Source organism: Pteropus alecto, unplaced genomic scaffold (assembly GCF_000325575.1).
Source record: "Pteropus alecto unplaced genomic scaffold, ASM32557v1 scaffold21, whole genome shotgun sequence".
Taxonomy (NCBI): Eukaryota; Metazoa; Chordata; class Mammalia; order Chiroptera; family Pteropodidae; genus Pteropus; species Pteropus alecto.
Genome location: NW_006436282.1, coordinates 14,543,852 through 14,567,031, shown reverse-complemented (window position 1 = coordinate 14,567,031; position 23,180 = coordinate 14,543,852). Strand labels below are relative to the sequence as shown.

The window sequence follows — 23,180 nt, the reverse complement described above, 5'->3', positions numbered from 1 at the left end:
TCTACTCTCTCCCCTAGGTTAAATAAAGAAAAATCACAACACGGGTATTTCATAAATTTCGGTAGTTTAAATATGGCTCTTGAGAATGTACAATTGAAGTTTATGAACATGTTATATTTGTATCAAAGTGGCTGGTAGAAAAAGCCTGATTTATCTTTTAGCTAGTTTTTCAGTTCTTTGTAATTAGTATATTCCTTCTGCTTCCATCATTGGGCAGCTATCAAAAGGGAAATAGAGCAATTAGAATGACCCCAACATCTTTATCATTGGCCCTACAATTTTATAGAAGTAGTAGTTTTTGGAATTACATAATGTCCTCTACCAATGACAATATATAGATGTTATTACATTTCCTCATATAACAGAGAGCTGCTGCCTGGCAGCTGTGATGGTCATGTAGTACACACTGGTAAATAAAGGAGAATTCTTAGATCTTTACATTTTTATTTTAAAACAATTTTATATTGATTAACACCTACTTTTAAACAGAATGATGCATTAATTAAATGCCTTGTCATAACTTTTACAAGCTCTGTTAGAAAAATAGACATCTCACAACTACAGTGTCAGCTCTTTAATAAATACATAAACAAGTTAGTAGTCAATCAGAATTATATGAACAGCTTCATAGTATATTATGTAAAATTATCATATTCCCCAATTTTCTGTTAAGACAATTTAATTTTATGTATAATTCAAGCGAGAAATAATAAAAAAACTTGTTTAATGAGAATTTGTTTTTTAGAGCTATTTTATATTTAAATATTTTAATTTAAAAATACACTCTAAGTTAAAATTTTTTTTACAAAGACAAGACTTGTTAAATGAAACAAATAAGGTTATATCACTGATAATTTAAAAACATTTCTAAACTTTTTTGCAGAGGTTTAAAAAACTTTAATGAGTAGCTGGTAAATGTAAAATAGTTTTAAAGTTCTGTTAAATATACACAAAATGAATTTCTATATTATGTGCAAATTTATATATTTTTATAATTTAGAATTAAAATATTTTATATTCAATATTCTTAGTAAAATTTACGTACCATACTTGTCACGTGTGGAATTCTTATCAAAATCACATTTATCTGTGGTACAGTGTAAAGTGAGTAAAGGTTCTTCATACAAATCACATTTTCCATCCTTGGTTACTGCAGTGTTTTTTGTTTTTTGATTTTCCTTGTTTGTTGGGTTAAATAATTTTAACTGAAGTATAGAGGTTAGAAACATGATTAATAGAGTTAGCTTACAAAGATGAATTTTATGCAGGAAAATATTTCAGGTAGATAAAAGAGTAGTGTTGTTACTCTCAGGTATTTCATTAACAGCTGCCCAGATAGCTGAACAATTGTTTAATATAAATCAAATAATTTAAATGTGCAGTTTTATGACAGTCATTACATAGGCTTGAAGGTAAGTTTATCAGAGCCAAAGAAAAAATCAAAAGAACCAGAAATGTTCAAGAATAAAAAAATAGGACTCAAAGGGAAAGATTTTTTCCTACAGCACTGATTGGTTGTAACATATTTTTCTCCTGTCATTGACATAAGACATAAAAGATGCTGCAAAATCTAATTATGATGGTTTCATGCGATATTCTTCCAGTTAATTCTGTTTAAAAGTGAGATGATGACATAAATGTACTCTTTTACAAAGGAATAGAAACAATAAAAATTTGTTGACAAAACTGGGAGAAACCCACTCATTCTTGTCACTTAAGTGAGGGTTTTAAGTGAGCATAAAGTATAAACAGGAGGCTGAAAAAACTTTTATAACCTAAAGGTCTGCAGGATCTGAGCTCATAATCAGACAGTCAGGCTCCGTGGTGAGTTGTATGTGATTCAGTTGTACTGAAAACTGGCTCATATGTTATCATAAATGAATTCTCAGATATATGTAAGAAAGGAATGTGCCTATACCCATAAATATTTAGTTAAAAATGAATTAGTGTAATATTTATTCAAGCACAACTTTCAACACTGAATCGAACATGCCAACAATTGCAAGATACATCTCAATTTAAGAGATGTTATATTGAAAAATCAATGTAATATGAATATATATAATCAGTTACCCATAATAAATTTTTCCATAGAGGAATTAGAAAACAGAAGTGATCTGAAGGAATGCTTGTTCTATATTTATTTGAAAATATATTTCATTTTGCATTGCATGAAATGGAGTTCTTAAAGTCAGTATTGATAAGGATAGTCATACATTAAATGTTAAAAGTAAATAAAAATACAATATGCATATGCTTGAACTCCCAAATAGCTATATTTCACTTGAAACTTTTATTAAAATATGTAGATCTCAAATCTTTGAAAACTGAAGGGATCTCTAACAGTTGTGAGAATTTTGAATTCTTAGTTTTTAAGTGGTCTGTCTATGTTCGGGTACATAGATACAAATGAGTTTTAAAAATCATTAAATGATGTTTAGAAATGAAGAACTTCATTGTAGCATTATATTAGATTAGTTTTCACAATTAGGCTTATTGAGTTTGACATTTTAGGGCAATCTCTTAGGAAAAAAGTGTAAAAAACAGAAATAAAGAAAGTAAAAGCCATTGAGTCTACTTTGCTATACCAGGTACCTGGAGGAATATAATTCTTTGGAGAAAAATTTTCATGGTTCATCATAAAAATATTTCAATGTCTTTTGGATGCCTGTTGTCATACATAAGAATATCCTCACTGGAAATTAAGTATATATTAAAAATATTTGGAATTTATTCTTTAGTGAAGTGTTACATCTGATGTATGCACTAATTTTAATTTTGAGTTTTGAAAAATTTCCCTATGAGAAATCTATTCTAACTTTAGATTTTAAAAAAATCTTTATTAACCAAAGCTACAGCATAATCAGATATTTTAGTGAATTTTTGAATCTTGCAGAGACTATCTACGACTTCATAAATATTAATTTTCAACAAGATATCAAATGCTTATAAATCCATGTACACTGCAGTATAAATATGTCCCCAGAGAAATAACATGCAGAAGTTATATTGTAGTGTATGTATAGCACATTTCTAAATCATTACATACTTCAGGGCACAGAAATGCTGTCGTACCAAAAGTGTTCAAGTTCTTAACTTTGTTAACCATTTAAGATTTCATTACTTGAGTTTAATATTAGCGAATCTCAAAACGCTCCTGTGGTCATATTAGTTGAAAATAAGCTCTATTTACAAATATTATTTAATCTAAGAATACCCTGTTTTCCCTTACCTTTTAATTAATTCTAACTAGTCAAATATTAATTCTCTTCTCACAAGCCATTATACAGGAAAATATCAATATTCAAGTAAAACGTAAGCTCTAAAATCTTTAAGAATTAGATCTTTAAGTACAAAAAGAAAGCACAAGACATCACAAGCATAATGAGTCACTAGCTAGCATTGAAGTGCCTGTCGGGAAGTTTGTTCCTTCCTATGATAACAGCCTCAGTCTGTTATAAATTAGTGCAAATTATTGAGAGTGGAAAAATATAAATCCTGGATTTTTAAGGGTTTCATTTTATTTTGCACTTTTAGTTAATTCATTCCACATGAAAATTAGTTGATGAACATCATAATGTTCATTTTTTTAAATTGTCAGTGTTTTAGTAAATGTATTTTTTCCACTTTTCTCTTTTGGGGGGCTGTCAGGTATCCATTTATTTTCCTTTTAAAAAAGTATGCTATGTGAGACAGGCAGGGTGCAAAATATGATTTTCACGTTATCCTTGGTGATCAAGGGTATCTTACACAAGTGAGTCACAGTACTGAATTATGTCAATGTCCCCAGTCTCATTTGGGGAAGGAAGTACAGTTCAACTAAAGGGTCATAATTGCTTGGTTTAGGGGATGGCTAACAGAGCTGCTGTGTTTGTTGGCTTCAGAACAGCGTATTATATATTTTTAAATGCTCTTTAGGGTAGAATATGGGGTGGGGATTGGTCTTCATTGAAAGGCACACCTCTAGCACTTTGATTAACTCAGGTGCTAGAAGACTGCAAATCTGGCAAGTTAATTATTAGAAGACATGGTTGTCATAGGCAAAGCTCTGTACTGCACACAGGACTGTTGGATGTCTAGCCAGTAAAATCAGACTAAGTAAGTCTGTTGGGATATGGTAATTGTGAAGAAGTTTCCATTGGGGGAGATAAAAGCTCATGGCCTTTGTATCAATCTCTTCGGCTGAGTACTTGCTAAATTTTAGGGGGTGCTGTTTACACAGGCTAAGGCATGAATGGATGTCCCTATAGTTAGCTCTTAGACCCCGATTAGGAGGAAAGATTGGAAGACATTCATGGCCAGTTCAGTTTGAATTACTCTTTTCTGTCTTGCTTTTAAATTTTCTCATGCCCATATACTTAAGACTTCAGTAAATCACATTTCAAAATACTTGCCAATTAGATATTTTAAAAACTCTCAAGAGGTAGCATGATATTGTGCAATGAACACTACTAGCCTGTCAGTAAGACAGAAGTTCTCTTTGAATGCTGCCACTTAATCACCGAGAAGTTTTCTGAGAAATTATTTGAACTTTCTGAGCTGTGGTTCCTTGACTAACTCAAAGAGTGAATTAGCTTATTTCTAAAATGTTGTCTATCCTCCTCCAATTACATACTTTTAGAATTCTGGAGATTGGGGTTGAGGTGATATAGGGAATGTATGTCCTTAGGCTTCATTGAAGGGCAAAAATAATATAGCTTAATATAGCTTTTAATTTGAAAAAATGCTAATATCTACTTGGATTAAATATGAGAAATCGCATTCAAAGGTGTGGCACTTTGCTTGAGGCAGAGTTTCTAAATATCTTGTGAATTTTAATGTGATGGTTAGATAGATGAAATGGTAAAATAGTCCATCCAGTTTACCAGGTAAGAAGATATAAAACTCCACATCTGCAAACAACGAAGCTGTTCAAATTTCGATGTTACTTTACAGTGTTCCTTATTAAACATTCAGCTTTTAAAACCAGAATTCTAATAAAGTGACATTGTATTATTAGGTTTTTATGGCAGTAGTAACTTAGCACTTATTTAATCCAGTCATCTGTGACATATATAAACTTATCCTGTAAGAAAGAAAACCAAAATATAAAGGCAAAGTGGAGAGAATATTGGCATTAGTATCCATCTTGTAAAAAGAAGAAAACAAACACATGCATAAAACTACAGTTTCAAAAGCAATATCCCTCAAGATTAAGATTTTATCTGTTCACCTCTTGAATGAATGAAACGCTACCCATTTATTCATCTGCCTATTCTTGACAATTCACTGCTAATTTTGAAGTGTTTGTCAACATTAGCATAACTGCCTTATTGTTTTTTTCCTGTTGCATGTTTCATGCAGGGATTACTGTACCCTGTAGTGACACAATGCCAAAACTATCTCACAGCATTGTGTCTCTCTGGGAAGCGTAGGAATGGCAGGTACCTGTAAAGTGTAATCAGTGCTCTTCAGATGAACTACATTCTATGCTGATCTAAATAAGTTATATATTACAGTAAAGTGCTACAATGACACTAGTCTCAAACAGTAGTAAGACACATTTTTCTCTGAAAAATTCAGCAGCGATGTGAGTCACATGATGATGAGGATGCTCGTCAGTCTTCATTCGAGTGGACAACTAGCAACTGGCATGATCTAGAACAATCTGTCTCCTCCTGTGACTTCTAAAATTATAATTTTTAGGAGCAATTATTAAAAATCCAGTTTCTCATAAAGTACTTTTTATCTTTTTAGAAGTTGCACCTGAAAGTTTCATGAGCATTTAATTTGCTGATATCCATTTTTATTTCTTCAGGTTTCTCACGTCGGTAGGTTACTGCTCTTGTGCAAACACTTTGCAGAATCAACTTGTCCTTGATGGAGAAGAAATATCATCATTAATTGAGGACTTAAATATTAGAAGTAGACAATGGCATACTGATAGTAATTCTTTTTAAGAATTCACTGACCTTTTTTGAGGCCGACACCCTGTAATCAGCTGAGGACTTTATTTTATTACTATTCCATTGTAATATCACCTGTCTAATGATAAGGACTTTAAGCAACCCAATCAAGAATGTAACTATGAAAATGATGAAAAATATCCTCAAGTAGCTTGGGGTAGAGAAACATTCTGTAATGAAGCAAATAAATAAATGGATTAAAAACTAGAATGAGTAAATCAAAGATTCCAAAAGTAAACAATATTTACCATCTCAATTAACAGGACCAGAGATATTTGCATATCTATAGTTTTAAAACAAAAGACTGCCATTACTGTTGATTCAAGGAATAAACTCTAATTTTTATTACACATCTATTATTAAAATATTTTCATTAAAATTCTCCTTTGGAGAATAGCCACAATTAAGGTATTTAATAAATGTATTTCTTTGCAGCTTGATTTGTTAGTTGTATTAACTGGAATATGTCCACACCCCTTAACCAAATATAATTTTATGAATGATAGGAGAGAGAGAGAGAGAGAGAGAGACAGACAGACAGACAGTGACGGAGTCAGTTTTTGTGGTGTGTACACTTGATTACTAGTGGAAAACAGGATTTAAAAAATTATTTAACAGCTCTACTCATCAGCATATATTTCTCTTGTTATGTTTCCTCTTCATTTGTTGCACATCGGTAATGGAAAATAAAGTAAACATTCACAGAAGCTAAAATCAGTACAACTGTAACAGATGAATACATATTTCTTTTGAAATTGCAGTGTAGCTTTTCATGATTATTACACATATTTTCTCCAGGAAATGAGAATGTCCAATTCAGGACAATACACAAATTTTTATTAATTTACTTTTTACTTGTCTATTAACCAAATTATTCAATTTTGTTTCTGAAAATTCCACTGTATATTTTTTCAAGACTAAATAATTACTAGCTGGAAATGATATACTGCCTTAAGAGGAGGGGCAGGCTAGGGTGTGGCTGCCAGAGGTATTACCCAAATCCAAGAGGAAAATGATTGCACAATATGCAAGTGTTCCATAGAACTCACCAGCTGCCCCAGACTCACAAAATTACCTCCTGGCCTAAAGAGGCATGTGTTCGCCAGATTTTGGAGACTTCACCTAAATGTCTTAAGGTCTCCCTGAGAGCGCCCTTTGGGGGAGGACTTGCCAAGGCTTAAAAAAGCGATCACCCAATTATGGGTGATTTGTGTCTGAATTCCCAGGGATGACCAAGCATGCTCTTGAATAAGCCAGGAACTCAGGAACAAAGGCAAGAGCTCCTCTCCAAGGGAGAAGACTTAAAGCCCAGTTTTGTTTTGGTCAATGATAAGGTTCCTTGAAAGAAAGGTTAAAGGGAGGCTGGAGGACTACTAATTAGAATAGAAGCACTAAATATAAATAAAATTTTCCCCTCGTTACAGGTCTCACAACGGAGATTCCAAGATTCTCTATTTAAAGCGATGTCCTTGGAGCCTTCCACATCAACCCTAAGGTTTGTGACATGCATGCTTTTCATCTTGACAGATTGTTATTTCTCTTGGCTGACTTAGAACTACTCAGTCAGCTAAGGCAGATCCTTATAGGGGCACATGGCTTGATCCCACTTACTGGCTTCTCGCCTAGTAGAAGCTTAGCCAGAAAGACCAAAGAACACCCTTTAAGTGTGATTGAGTGGACAGATAATAGAGGTGGCTAACAAATGCCCTTTTCCTCTTTTTGCACAATAGTTGTGAAGGGGTGGGGAGTCCCCTCGCTACTGATACATTTTACAAATATTTCTAATGGTTTAGGAGAGAGGACATTTTCAGGGCTCAAAACTGCATGCATTTTAAAATGTCATTTTGGATAGCCAAACATTAAGCCCTGGCCATGACCATCATAGTTTAGGTCAAACTGGGGCTTTTCCTAAGGAGCTTTAATGGAATACTTTTAGTAATGACACTTAGGTCACAGTAGGTTTGTTTACTTAACATAATAAATGACATGTTGACAGTAAGGGCTCTATTTATTAGAAAAGGCACTTAGCTTTCTGGAGTGATTGCTACAGCCCCAGCTGGCAGTACATGGGCTGTTTTCAGAGCCAAATTCATTACGGGCTAAGATCAGTGTGGATGTGAGGGAAGGAGGAAATACAACTCTGGAGAAAGTTTATTTTTCTGTGCACTCTCTCTAAGAGCTGGAATTATTCTTACAGGTTGGAAGAGAGGCTAGATAAAAGTAGCAGTATGAATGTTTTTGGTGAAGACAATTTCAAGTTTAATTTCTAATTCATGTACAACTTAACACCTTATACATGAGTGAAGCAGGTTGCGGGCTATTGGATTCTAATGAACTTTTGTTCGAAAATGATCATTGAACACAGCTTTCACGTGGTTCTCTCATTTACGTGGTATCTTTAAAATTACGTACTTCTTTCATGTCCACTGGCTCATTTATCTTACACAACTCTGAGATTGGTATTATCTCCATTTTACAGTTGAGGAAACTGAGGCTCAGGGAAATATAGTAAGAGGGGCGATATTTCTTATTTACTAGTGTCAAGAAACATGTCTGAAGCCCAAGTCTTCATTGTGCCATCTTTCCATTTTGCCACCTTTATAATCTTTCAACCCTTTGAAGCTATGCATTTTGCAAAAGCAGACCACTGTTACTTAGAATTTTTTGGCTTCACCTGAAACATGAAAGTAAATGTTGGTTTGACACGAGGAAAGTTATAACAGGAAGCAGGTTTGGGTTATGAAGGATAATTGTAGTTCCATAGATCTTGTCCCTAAGAGTGAAATGGACTCTCTATAGAAACTCCTATTCTTGGCTCACTGAGGCCACTAGAAAATCTGTTTGTTGTATTTCCATGGAGATGCACAGCATGGGAATTTAGCTGAGATGGGAGCTCTAACGATTCAGCCAAAGCCTGGCAAACATACTCAGCTGGTTTTATAGAGTACTATCTCTGGGAGATTGAAAACATTGAAGCAGTTAGTCCATTCTTTAGGATGTCGATTATGGGCCCTTTGGAGAAACATGATTCTGTACAGATATTTTTTCAGTGCTTTGATTATTAAACTTTGGTTTACCTGATGTTTGGTCCACATAATGCTGTTCCATGAAAGTACATGAGGTTTTACACCGATCAAGTATAGCTTGAGACAGATTGTGAGGGTGAAGGCATTGCACACAATTCCTGTAAGGGGAAACAGAAGTGAAAACACATAACTTTAATAAGATTGTAGCCTGTAGTATTTTCTATAAGAAATAGAGTATTGCTTTAGGGCAGCAGCCTTGTAAAAATGGGAAAGAAAGCTGTAACACTTAATTGTAATCTTGACTGAATTTAGTACCATGGCAAAGTTACTTTCTAACCACTTAAAGTAGTTTAATAATATATAAAATAAAAATTATGATTTTTTATCTTGAGAAGAAAATCTCTAGGAAATGAATAAAATACTCTTACTACACACATACACATACAACTAGCATAGATGTTTTAGAAGATGAATATTAAGATACTACTGGAAAAGTTTAGCAATGAATGCACAGTTCAAATTTTGGTTGGATTCATTAAAAATAACTCCATCATGTTTAAGTACTGCATTTCCAAGATAGTTACATAAATTACTATGCATAGTTTAAAAAATTTTACTTGAGCTACCAATCCAAAAAAGTGAACGTCTTAAGAGTTTGAATAAAACAAATTGGAATGCATAGCGGTGTTTAGAGTAGTGGTCTTTGAACAGGACTCAGACTATTATTGGAAAATTAATTACTGACACAAAACAATAATGCTACCTTCATTTAACATATTGCCTTTCATTTATTCATCATTTATTTCTATAGTGCTTCATAACCACCATCATTCTTTATCTTTAATACAAATAAAAAGATGACAATAGCTAACATTTATTCTATGATTACTGTGTACCAAGTACAAAGTTTTTTTTTGTTTGTTTTTTTACATGAATCATCTAAGTTAATTTTTTCACAGAACTATAGCAAGACACTATTATTATTCTCACTTTCGGTATCAGGAAACTGAGGCACAGAGAATTTCAACAACTCGCCCTGTATCAAACACCTAATTAGTAGTAAGCTGGGAAGCTGGCAGCCCCTAAATCATCACATTGTACACAATATAATTGCATGAAGTTATATCTCAAAGAAGCTGGGAAAAAGCCCAATAAACCTTTATGAACACTGAATATTATTCTTTAAAAAAAACCTAACTGAAAAAAGGTAAGGCAGTGAATGCTTAGATAAATTCGGATACTTCCACAGATATCTAGTGGCCAAAGTTTGGAATCTAAGTCTTATAATTCCTAAATCCTCCATTCATTTATCTTTTAGCATGATGATAATAGTTTACCTGAGGAGAAGATCCAGCAACTTCTAAGATTAAGAAAGGCAGAATAAAAAAGGACAAACATAGCTATAATGAAGGACTGCTTTATGTATGTTTGCAGTCAGGGAACACATACCAGTTTTCATTGCAGGCTGTGTGACACGTGGGGCAGTGTTCACAGAAGCGGCCTATGCTCCTGGGATCGGTGCACTCACACCTGCCACATACACATGTGCCTCTTCCACTACACACCTGGCCCTTTGGATTGATACAGTGCTGGGCTGATGTTGACGGGCACTGGCACCGATCGCCTTCCCAGCCACTGAAGCACTGGCATCTGCCTGCTTCACACTCTCCGTGCCCTGCAATAAAGACACCCCAGGACCTAAGTTATTGGGGCCACCGACTTTGTGAAGCGTTTCCAAACGTGAATTCCCCTCCCATCTCCATGGAAACACACTGCCGGTCAAGTGAAATGGAAACAGCATCATTTTCTATTTGTCTGAGTGCCAGGACATAGGGGTGTGTGTTTTCAAAGCTGTTCGATTGTAGATAATCTCCTGGTGCTAATGTATTGTGCTGTCAGTTGTGAAGTCTGCCCTTCAGTGGCTGCCCAACTACTTGAAGGTCACTGTACGTTGGTTTAAATTAAAAACACAAATATAAAGAAGCTACAAAGGCTGAAGTAATGTTAATTGTCTGACTCGATATTCAAAAAACGAGTATTTGATTAATAGCTTCCATAATTTATTCTCTTTGTTTCTCGTTATTGCCAAGGGCCTGGGATAACTTTGAAGGTTCACGAGGCAAACCCTTCTAGTGCTTCAGTTCCGCTAGTGCCATGTTTAAAGATAATATCTCCAAGGAAGCTGAACTAATCCTTTCACATCTTCAGGACATTAGTTAGCAGATTGGCAGGGCATGTCAAAAGTATGCTGTGGGCTATTATTAGTAATGAGAAAAAGCAAGACAGAAAGCAAGGCAGTAGATGTGTGTGTGTGCCAGCGTTGGGGACATCTGTGCAGACAGATAAATTGAGGAAAAACACTGGTTATATATAGCTAAATGGATTTTAGACTGCAGAAGTATCCAAAACTTAATATGCTAATGTGAACTAGAAATCTTCAAGAGGGAGTACCTTTTACAGGATTATATAGTGTTTCTCAAGCTTTTTCAACTACAGACTTTTCCCTCCTATCTTCCCTCCTTCCCTTCCTTCTCTGGCTTCCTCCTTCCCTCCCTTTATTGTAGAGCATCTCATAGGGTAACTGTTCCATAGAGTCCACTGTTAGGTCAGCTTATTTTGCTAAATGTAAAACTAATGAAGTCCAGGCCAGACGAACACCTGCCAGACCCTGTTCCCCACAAGCAAGCTTCATGACTAATCCCAGCCAACTGACCTATGAACATGTGTTTTTATTCTCAAATGAGGCAAGTGAAGAAAGTAATTGTCAGCCTATGGCCTGCGCTTGCAAGTTATACACAAATAATTCAAAGCAGATTTTCAACTGCTCATGCATCAGTAGTATTGTCATATAGAAGACCCAGTACATTGATTTTTTGATATTTTACTATAAACAGAGACTGGGAATCTCGATTTATTTCAAACTTCTTTGAGAGATTGACAGCTAAGGGAAATGATCTCAGAATTCTTTCTCTTCCTTGTCCCAAACAGGATTAGCTCTAAAAAATTAGCTCTAAAAAATTAATGGTTTGTTCTAAAGTCATCTATAATCCATTCTACCCATGATACCAGGTAGAGATGAATAAATGTTTGGAATATAAAATATTTTTTGTATATAATAAAATAAGAAGGCAAATTGCCCTATGTCACATATTTATATGATATAGGGCAATTTTTTAGCTTACATAAGAATTCATTTTGTATAAATATCTTACCTTCTGTATGCTTATGATAATGAACTATTTCAATTCATCAATAATCTAATTAACATTTGCTTACCAAAATGCAAACACTAAAAAGCTGGTTTAACAGTAGGTGGATGTAGCACACTGTCACAGAAAACTCAATTCCTTTGAAAATAGTAATTTATATTAATTTTTAAAATGCTATATAGATTTCCTGGAACCTAACCTCTAGGTGGCAGTAAATTGAATTAGCCAAAAAATACTTTTGATATTTTTGTGTCAAATGATTTCATTTTAAAATTTGATCTGTGTGTGGCCTCTGGGAATAATCTTCCAGATTACTTATAAAACCAATATTTTCTTGAAGAATGTTGTCTTTTGACAATTCTGTTGCTGATTTTCCAAAAATAAACTAGTAAAGTTTAAATCACTACCAATTTACAATGCCATCTGTAATAATGCATTAAGAATTCTCTAGTGAATGAAAAGTATATTTTTATAGCTCACTATCCTCTGAGGAAGCTGGAGGAAGTGACCACTTATGAGAATGAATCAGATCCTTCTAGAAGTATACCCTGATCTTAGAAAACCTGTCGGACATCATCAGTAATTTCTTTTTCTGGTATATATCTTTACAAGGTTGAGGCATTCTTGAGAATAACAATTAATTTTTTATTTTTAAATATTTACTGTACAAAATGATTTAAAATGTAAATATCAGAATCATGTGGTATAAATCTGTTGCCATGCCTGAATTTCAAAGATGGAAACTCTGAATATTAAATTCAGATTCAGGGTTAGTAATTATAAAGATGAGATTTAAAGATACTTTAACATATATGCTAATTTAATAATAACTAGTAAAAACTGCATGTAGATATTTATACTCACCAGCACACAGATTTCCATGGTGATATGGACAAGAAAAGTCATCCTTTTCACAGTATTTTCCATATACTCTTCCAAGCTTAATTTTGTGACACAAACATTTCCCGCAAATACAAACTCCTCGACCGCTGCAAACAGGTTGATCCTTGTGTGACTTGCAACTCTCAGAAGGAAATTGATCTTCATCAAAATGACATTTATTCTCATCACACTGGAAACACTTGGAATCTAGAAAAGTTTCATCTATGCACTTTCTTTTAGGTCCTCTGCTGTCATCACACTGACAGCTGCAGTTTCTGTGTATATGAATTTTAGTGGTTTCATTGAAACCGATAGGTTTAATTATTGCATAGTTTTTTCCTCCTGTGACATCACATTTTTTCATCATAACTGTTACATTGAAAAGAACCTAAATTTGGGGCAAAGGGAGGGGAAGAAGATATATTTATACTTCTTGATGATTTTTATTACCAGTATTATATCTGTTAATGATATTTTGAATCAATGCCATTTATTTCTTTATATAAACTGGACAGTTAAAAAGATGCAATGACTGCTACTTGCCTGTACTGCATCATTAAATGGACAGAGTTTCAAGACTATTTGAAATGTCCATTCCACTTTTGATACATACATATGTAGGTATATATATATATATATGTATAGTTATTCATATATATACAGGTATATATATGAATTGATATATAATATATATGGATATATATGGCTATATCCATCCCAAGCAAAGAGCCTAGCACAAATATATTTATATTTGTATGTGTATGTATATACATATATACATACATATACATGTATATGCATACTTGTATATGTATATACATATACATACACATATATACACACGTATTTATATACACACATGTAATGATATGAAAGATCTATATTTAGGCGATATATATGCATTAGAAATTAGAATTAGTATCATAATATTAAAATCAATGCAGTTGGTGTTGTACTTGAAATGTTTTTTATCTTAAGAATGTTAAGAATTAACAGACATATAGGATAATATGATCACTGCCAATATTTATAATAGAGCAAAACTCAGGTTTTATATAATCAAGAGGTCATATTGACTCTTCCCGAGAATTAACCTGTTTATACTACTTGTTGAAAGTGAGAGGAATAACAGAATTTAGACAAAGAAAAAAAAAGTAAGAAATAGGGAAAAACATTCTGTCAAAACCGATTTTGAAAGAATGAACTATTTCTAAGAAGGTAACTCTTACTCAGAAAGTAACTTAGTGTTACCCTTTGTTAAAACAAAGTTTTTTATATGTTTAATAAAAATCAAATATGTATTTTATAAACTGAAATATAATGTCTTTTGAACAAAGTCCAAGGAATGATTTAGAGGAGCCTACAAAACTAGAATCTAGCAATAATTAATTTCAAATGTACATCTTGTTAGAGCTATACTGCCTGAAGATTCTGAACTTATCAAGAGGGAAAAATGTCCTCAAACTAAAGAGAAAGGAAGATTCTCTTGTATTCAATCTTAGAATCTTAGGGCTTTTTATCTCTTTCAATAACTTTCTTTTTCTCTGTAGCATGACATTAAAATAATATCATAGACTCTTAGAGATGGAAGGAAAAGGGATTAGAAGTCTTCTCGTCCAAACTATTCATTTAAAAATGGGGCAGCTGATGCCTCAAGAGGTAAATGACTCACTGATAATCACTTCATCCAACAAGAATTCCCTTTAAACGCATATTTCTTTGTGTTTACTCTCTATTGTGCCAGTCCCGGGAGAATCCGTATCTCCCACGGTCCTGTATCCTGATGCTACTATAACCTGGGCCTCTCTTTTCCACATTTCATTCCTTTTTAGTTAAATGATGATACTGCCTTTTTATTGTTCTTAACAAATTTCCTTGCCTCCTCCTAGATCATGATGAGTGTATTGGGATAATCACAAAGTGAAAGATTTTGGAATTCTTAGTCTTTATCAGCTGCTCCATCATTCCCATTCTTTTCTGTGGCTTATTAATTTTCAGTTTCATATTACTCTGAGCATTTTCAGATTCAAAACCAAAAGGTATTATCGTCATTGTAAGTATAGATACTACTTGTTTGAGGAGATGTGACTTCCTAATATATAATGGCTGTGACACCTAAGTTTAAAGTTATTATCATTGAAAAAGTATTTAATATAATATATATTTATTTTAACTTGAGAGTTTGAAAGAACAGTCAATGAAATTAAAACAAGTAGGAACTTTGCAAAGAGATAATAAAGTTACTTTAAAGTATAAATAAGATCCTTGGAGTCAGTAGTAAGTAAAGTTTTTCAGGATGGTTTGATTTTCTGTGAGAAAGCATGCCAAACAATTAGTTTATTTTAAATGGGGAAAAGCACACCCACATACTTCATCATTGCTTGTCACGTTTCCGCATCCGTCTGTGCCTGGCTTTCTGGTCCCATTTGGACAGATGGCGGTAATGTTTAAGTAGATGCCTTTTACCTGGTTTTCCACCTGAACTTTCACTTCTGATATTAGTTTCTGCAGAGACAATTTTTTAATTGTATACTATAGCAGTTTCAAATGTAAGCAGCTACACAGAGTCATGCTTATTAAATCATTCTAGATTTAATTTAACTAAACCAAAGAGTCTCTATAAAAGATGAATAAAAACACTGTTTCCACATAATGACTCAATTATATTTGAAATACATAATAAATATGGAAGGATTAGACTATCTGCATTTAAATTGCTCTATTTTTTCACATATTTCCATGACTGTGCATTTTGATCACTTACTTCAAAGATAAATCTCACTCGGCCTGTTATAAAAACAATCATTTTTAATCCAATCATATTCATATTTTGTGATAAAAATTTAAATAAAATATTGAAAATACATATCATCATAGAGGGTCAATTTTGACAGTTTAAAATCTATAACATGCTTCTGACATTTATAGCTATTATTAGAGAAACATTTTGGTTTTAAACACTGTAGAATATCATGAAAGCTAAAATGCATTATTGATAAAAAATTGAAAGGTGAATTTTTGGGAGGCCATTTCTATCCTATAAGCATAAGAATTACCTGCCAGATATGGTCCTATGCATTTTCCAAGTATAGCTTAGAATTGCTTGTGTCAATCAAGCAATTCTAGCTTGTTCTAATTCATACTGTTGAAATAGAGCCCCTTACTGAACAGAAAACTATTCATTTATGCAATCATTAAAAAAAATCTGAGTAATGCCCATCATGTATGAAGCATACACTAATTCCTTCCATCATAATCTTTAAGTTTCAAAAGTTCTAGCTGCATTAAATATATACTGTAGATCTGTGGGTATTTCATCTCATAAAATTCAGAGTCTACCCCATGGAAAGATCCTTAAGATATGCTTGTAAACAAAGGAAGGGCAAAGATGAAGTAAGTACCTAAGGAAAAAGAGTTCAGTAGTCGGGTATGAAGAAGAAAACTTCAAATGACTCCTAATTCTTTACTTGAGTAATTTTTCTTCTGCTGCTGTATAATCAATAAAGAGATGTGTGCTGACTAATTAATGATTGATCATGGAATTATGGTAATAAATCTTTATTTAGACTAAGATACTTCCTCAAATTAGTAAATTCTATTTGGATTAGGTAAGACTATGTCAGCTACATTTTTTATTGCCCAAAGAGCTCATACATTGTAATCATTTAATTGAACAATTTTGGCAAACCAACAGAAACTTTTGATATGCAAATGGTGTTGTTATGATGATGGTTTAACTTATCAGAAGGAAGTTCCTATTATAATAAGTGTTCTCAGTTTGCCCTCCTGAAATTCTGCTTCTCTTAAAACTTTAAGCTAATTGTAATGTTTTATCAAGGAGGGTGTGAAGACAAACATCTAAAATTTTGTCCAATTTTAGGATTTAGAAATGAAGCTCCAGACACAATCTTAAGCTTCCCTTTTAAAATCTAACAGGTACAGAGGCAGAATCTATTTTTTGTGATATACAATTCCTTTTTCATTCAGTGTCATTCATTTTCATTTCTTGATTTCAGCTAAATTACTATTATTAGAGTTATGATTTTTACATAATTTTAATTCTAATGGTAGTGCTGATATATAGGATAAAACCAAAAATGTAATCACACTCACCATGTACTAAGTTTGTATATACTTTTATAAGATTCTTAAAATGAAGTGCAAAAAATGAAAAGTTAGAATGAAAAAACTTTTTTTCAATAAATTGTGAATAGTTTCTGTTGGGCTGTGAAGACAAAATGAAATTTCAGAAGAATTTTGAAAATATAGACATATATAAAATAATAACAGGATCTCAACTTAAGAAGATTAGTTAGAGTAAGTTTTCATTGGATTTACTAGTATTTTTCCATTGCGTAAGGTTCATCAGAACTGCAGTTAGCTAAGGCATCACATACCGATCCTAGGCAAATAAAGAACATAAAACCAAATGCTGCCATTTGCCTTTCCATTGATGCAGTCTGACACACAAGCAAGTCTATCAAATTATATTCCTTGTTTAATAAATGGGTCCATACTGTAAAAACTAGGGTGGCTTATGACACTGTAAGCTCCTTCCTTATTTTGATTATTCCTGGGAACAGAATAGGAATGAGAATGAATTTTACACACATTTGATTTTCCTTGATAAGAAGCTACTCGGGTCCTAATGTTCTTTTGTGACAGTGAGAAAGAAATACAATCAAACATGCTTTTCCTTATTTCATTCAATGTAATTTTCAGACATCGAGAAATTCCTTGGCAAAAAAAAAAAAAATCTCACAAGTTTATTTTAAAATACTTTAAAAAAAAGAAGATTTAAATGAGCCCTTCATTTTCTATCTCGTGTCTACTTCCTGCCTTTCCCTTTTGTATCTGAGTTGAAGGCAGATGCTGCATGGAGAAAATAAGAGAAACCTGAGATTTCTCACACTGCTTGGGCTACCATTTCTGCTACTCAACCCTACTATGTCAGGAAGGGAATCAGAAAATTTGGGGAAGTGAGACTTTATTAACGGTCCATGGCTTCAGGGTAGAATAAAGCATATCTTTGGATACTATGTAAAAAACAAACAGGTGATAGCAGACTGAAGGATGTTCCTGGGGCCTGCGGTTAAGGAAGACCTAGGCTCTGTTCCTGTTGCTTCTGCTTGTTAGCTGTTTGACCTTTGGTTAATTTGCTTAGCTTCTTTGAGGTTCTACGAATATATGGTGGGAACATTGACATCTGTTTTATAGGTCAGTTGCACAGATTAAATGAGATCATGTATGGAAAATAACTGATCTTAGTGGCATTAAAGTAACACTCACTATTATTACAACACCTTAACAGAGAATTCATTCCAGGAATGACCTAGGTTGAAAGAGCAGATGTTTCTTTAAATCTTTGCATTGGCATCCACTCTTCGCAGACTGGGGACAGCAGACAACTGTCAACTCAGTAAAATAGTATATCTCTTAAGGTGTTCTTTTAATCAAACTAGCTTTATAAAATTGTTAAAATAACTGATTGAACCATCAAGTGATTGATCTAAGAGACTCAAACAGAGTTCTCTTAGTAATTTCTGTATTCCAGATAACTCATTTCCCCTGACAGGTTACTGCTTTAAATAACAATGTGAATTTCGTACTTTATCTTTGTGACATAGGAAATTGTGAAATTTCTTGGTAACAAAGTATATTCTATAGCTGTGATTTGGTGACTCACTGAACATTCGATTTGGAAGGAAATTTAGATGACCTGTAGTCTAAGCTGGGTTTACTGTCAGTGAGACACAGTGAGGCACAGAAAGCTGAAGGGACTTTCCAAAGGTTTGATGGCTAGTTATTAGGGGAGCCGGACCTAAACTTAGGTTCTTCATCACTAATGTAACGTTCTTAACACCACTCCTTTCAAGATGATAGGGCACTAGTTTGTACCTTGCCACAGAAATGGGGGTTAAAAGTTTATTTTTTAAAATTGTGTTTAATATATACATACCTGATAGGCTTCTACTACCAAATTATTGAGGTTTGCAGCTTTGGATTCTATTTCGCCAGCAATGGTGCCAGGCAAGAGGGGTAGAAGGTCCTAGAAAATATACCAATAACATTTACTTAATGACAGTCATATGCAACAGTTTGGCAACCAACAGATATTAAAAAGTCTTGTAGTTATCAATGAAGGTGACATTACATGAATCAAAAAATATGAGGAAAAAAAAAATAGGGCACCCAAAGCATATACACCTGAAATGGCAGTATATGTGCAAGAGTGTGTGTGCATGCACAAGTTACATGCTAACCTAAAAACTTAATTGAAGTACAGGCCAGCATTTCCCAAAGTATCTTCCTAGGAACATAGTCTTAAGAGATTTTAAACGCGAAAGGGTTCTAAGGGCAGGTAAGTCTGAGAAGTTCTGCATATTGTTTCTTCAACTTAGAGACTCAAAATGTATGCTTGCAATTAAAGGTTCAGAGAAGTCCTACAATTCAGAAATAATTTAGCATTATTGAATGCAGCATTTTCTAGCATTTCTTTAATTATAAACTTTTTTCTCATATAAACATTTTGCAGAACAATTGTTCCATGGAATGAACTTTATTACACGTTGGCCCAGACTGGAGAAAAAAGTCGTAGTCACAAGTGGAAGCTTCATGGAGTGGGTGTTCTTGATGGATGGTACTGAATAACTATGGAGAAAACCCTAGGTAGGTATTCCTAGTGAGAAAAACAATTAGCAAAGGCTTAAAAGTTTCCCTGAGTTTTAGATAAAGTAAGAACAGAGAAGAAACCAGTCTGACTGGAGTGAAGGGTGCATGTTTACTATAAGGAATCAGATTATGAAAAGTCTTGAAATCCACTTATACACTCATTTCATTATTCAGAAGTATTAAGTTCCTTCTGTATCCCAGCCACTACTTAGACACTAACAACTAGGTATCTCAGGTAATGGGGAAAATGTGTCACTTGCAGATTTTAAAAATCCATTTATCTAACGTTTGTTGAGCACCTGTTGTGTACCACTTTGGAGATGCTAAGTTGCTAGGCTACTAGTTTTCACCCTTAAGGATCTCACAGGTACATAAATGACAGTTTCAAAAAAAAACCATACACATGAAACAAGAGGAAGAATGCACAGACCCTAATGAGAGCAAGCATCTGAGGGCTGAGGGCTGAAGAAGGTTATCAGGAATTGTTTCCTGGAGGAGCTGTGTCTTAAAGGACGAGTAAGAGTTAGGAAAGTAATGAGGGAGAAGGACTTGAAGGCATAGTTGGTATGAAACTTGGCACAAAGGAGTGAAAGAGCCTGGTGAATGGTGTGCACAAGAGAATTAGAAGGATGGCTGGAGGGGCAAGTGTAAGGCAGAGAATAGCGAGTGATGAGGCCAGGGAGGCAAGCAGGGACCAGACAGTCTCCTATGCCACATTAAAGACTTGATACTCTAACTCAGAGGGAACTACAGGAACATTTTATTCTAGGGAGTACTGTGGTCACACCTGTGATTTAAATAGCCAGGTGGATGATGGATTTGAGAGATGTGTTAAGAGGCTGTTACAAGACAGACGAAGGTGATTGATAAAAATGTCACAGGGCAGCCAACGTAGGTAACTCTAAGAGCATACACAGGACTCATAATAGAACTTGTCATGTGTTCAGAACCTGTCAACTCTTACTTTGCACACAATTCAATAATAATAAGCCTGCCTGATTTTATGGTTTATAAGTCAGTGGAAATTATTTTTAATGGAGCATGGAGAAACTGCTAGAGCCAGTAACACCATCCAGAAATAATAAATAGCAGAGAAAGAGGAGGCAAAAGCAATGAAAACAGCATAAGGAATATAGTCAATAATATTGTAATAAATATATATAGTGCCAGATGGGTACTAGACTTATTGGGGTGATCACTTTGTAAGGTATATAAATATTTAATCACTATGTTGTACACCTGAAACTAATGTAATATTGTATGTCAACTATAATTGAAAAATAAATTAACCCCTCTCTCCCAAAAAAGGCTGCACGATAATTTGAAATTCAACTATTAAGCTTAGAGGTTAAAGAGCATAGGATTTAGGAGGCCGTTAGGAAAGTTTGGGCATATATAAAAACCTCCCTAAATGTGTTTCCTCATCTTTAAAAAATGGGCATATTAGTTATACTGCCCTCATTGTTATGAGTTGTTAAGAGTATTAAATGAGTTAATAAACTCAGTGCCTGACAATAGTAAGTACTCAATTAAGTGGAAGCCGTTACCTTTGTTACTAAAGTAGTTTGGGCATTGGGTTGGGGCCCAGAGCCCTTCTTCTGTGGGTATTAATGGCTGTTACATTAAAAAGGGGTTCCATGGCATATAAATTTGGGAAAATGGTGAATTAATTAAAGTTTCACTACAGATTTCTAGGGGAAGAGGTAGAACGATTAAAGTAGTGCTATCAGACGATAAATACGGTAGTTGGATATTACTGAAGCTGATGGAGGGCACATCCGTTTTGTGGTAAATGCAAATGAGTTCAAGTATTTGTTGAAGACAAATGAAAATGTAGTTTCTCTGCAGTATTAAAAAATAAGTAAAGGACATTGGGAGTAGAAGGAAGAAGCAAAGATGATAGAACAGATGAGGAAGACCCATGACTAGACACGTGCAATGAAATTAGAGTATCATGGCATCATGGAAATGAAGAAAAGAGAGTTTTCTGGAAGAAAGAAAAGACTGCAAAGAGAAAGCTATACCAGGTCACACAAGAGCAGTTCTATGTTGTGGGGAGGTCCCATGGTGCTGCCAAATGTCTATTCTGCTATGGGTTCCACTGGCCCGAAGGATTCTGGACAAAACCAAGGTTATTCTTATGTAGCAAGCCGCTTCCCTGGCTCCTCTTGTTCTCTTATTGGATGACCTTGACCAAATCTAGGTATGCTGGTGCTGCTGAAAATTAAGCTGATATTCTCCCAACATAATCTATTATTAGGATATGCCCATGGGCTGGCCTATGAGCAGCACTCCGGACTTGGATATTGCAATTGGAATGTGAACTACTTTTCACCTGATGAAATTCCTTCCTGTTATTATCACAGTCAGTATCACACCAAGTTTCAGTGCCTACACTTGATTCTAGGTGTTACAAATACAGAATCTATACTTAAACGCTTACTTAAATCACTGTGTAGTACACACATTAGTTAATACAGTATTAAATTAGATTGTACAAAGTGCAATAACTCCAGAATCCTTCCTTGTGGTTCTAAGAAGTATTCTAACTTCAACTACCAAGGCAAACATTTTAATTTTTAAAATTTGGGAATGAACATACCTTATACCAATGAAACTGTTTTCCTTGAACTGCAAAGATGACATTAATGTTGTTGTCTATTAACTTTTCTGAAAGTTGGCCTAGTGAGGGATGTTCCTGTTAACAGATAATGAAATAAAGAAGGGAGTGAAATTTAGTAGCTCAATCCCACACATATCCAAACAGTCGTTATGAGGGAAACGATATCACTGACATAAAAATGTATTGTATTGGGAAGATTATGATTTTACTTTTAAATTCTTTTAAAAAATAAGATCAACATTAACATATTAAGGATATTTTATAGACAAAAGCTCCATAAAAACCTAAGGCTCAGAAAAAAGAAGAGGGCTGAATTCAACATAGTAAAAAGAGTGTTTAGCACCTCTTTAATTTAATACTGGACTGAAACTGATATAATTGAAAGATAATTTAATATTCAGAAACAGACACATTAGTGACAATAACGAGTGAACATCAGTAAAAAGTGACGAAATGCAAATATATGCATATACATATATACATGTACATATTTGATATGTAACATAATACAGTATAAACTCTATTTAAAAGCAGAAAACCCCTGTACTCAAATCCCAGGTTGTCACTGTATGATAAAAGTTCTATGTCAGGTCCATCCGGTGTAACATCTGAATAGTATCTGGTTTCCATGATTGCTGGCAAGATGAAAAAGATAACAATAGTATGTGAACTATCTAGTGCACTTCGTTGCATATTGTAGGTGCTCAAAACTAATAGCAATTATTGTGATTTTTATTTCCAACAGCTTATACAAGGTGTAGGTTACAGATCTCTCAACTTATTATTATTCTAATTTCACTTTTTGTCATATATATACACACAC

At 33.9% G+C, this 23,180-nt stretch overlaps 1 protein-coding gene across 2 annotated transcripts in view; it reads right to left on the bottom strand.

The window, feature by feature from the left end:
* Positions 1 to 980: 980 nt before the first annotated feature.
* Positions 981 to 23,180, bottom strand: part of ITGB8 (integrin subunit beta 8) — a 73,934-nt gene continuing 51,734 nt past the window's right edge. For both annotated transcript variants that reach the window (XM_006911976.3, XM_025046921.1), the window contains exons 7-14: positions 22,337 to 22,432; positions 19,022 to 19,111; positions 15,433 to 15,567; positions 13,045 to 13,450; positions 10,421 to 10,646; positions 9,023 to 9,129; positions 5,952 to 6,115; positions 981 to 5,855 (exon numbers count right to left, since the gene is read on the bottom strand). In XM_006911976.3, the coding sequence (XP_006912038.1) occupies positions 5,733 to 5,855; positions 5,952 to 6,115; positions 9,023 to 9,129; positions 10,421 to 10,646; positions 13,045 to 13,450; positions 15,433 to 15,567; positions 19,022 to 19,111; positions 22,337 to 22,432 (1,347 nt within the window). In that variant the 3' untranslated portion in view covers positions 981 to 5,732. The remainder of the gene's footprint in view (positions 5,856 to 5,951; positions 6,116 to 9,022; positions 9,130 to 10,420; positions 10,647 to 13,044; positions 13,451 to 15,432; positions 15,568 to 19,021; positions 19,112 to 22,336; positions 22,433 to 23,180) is intronic.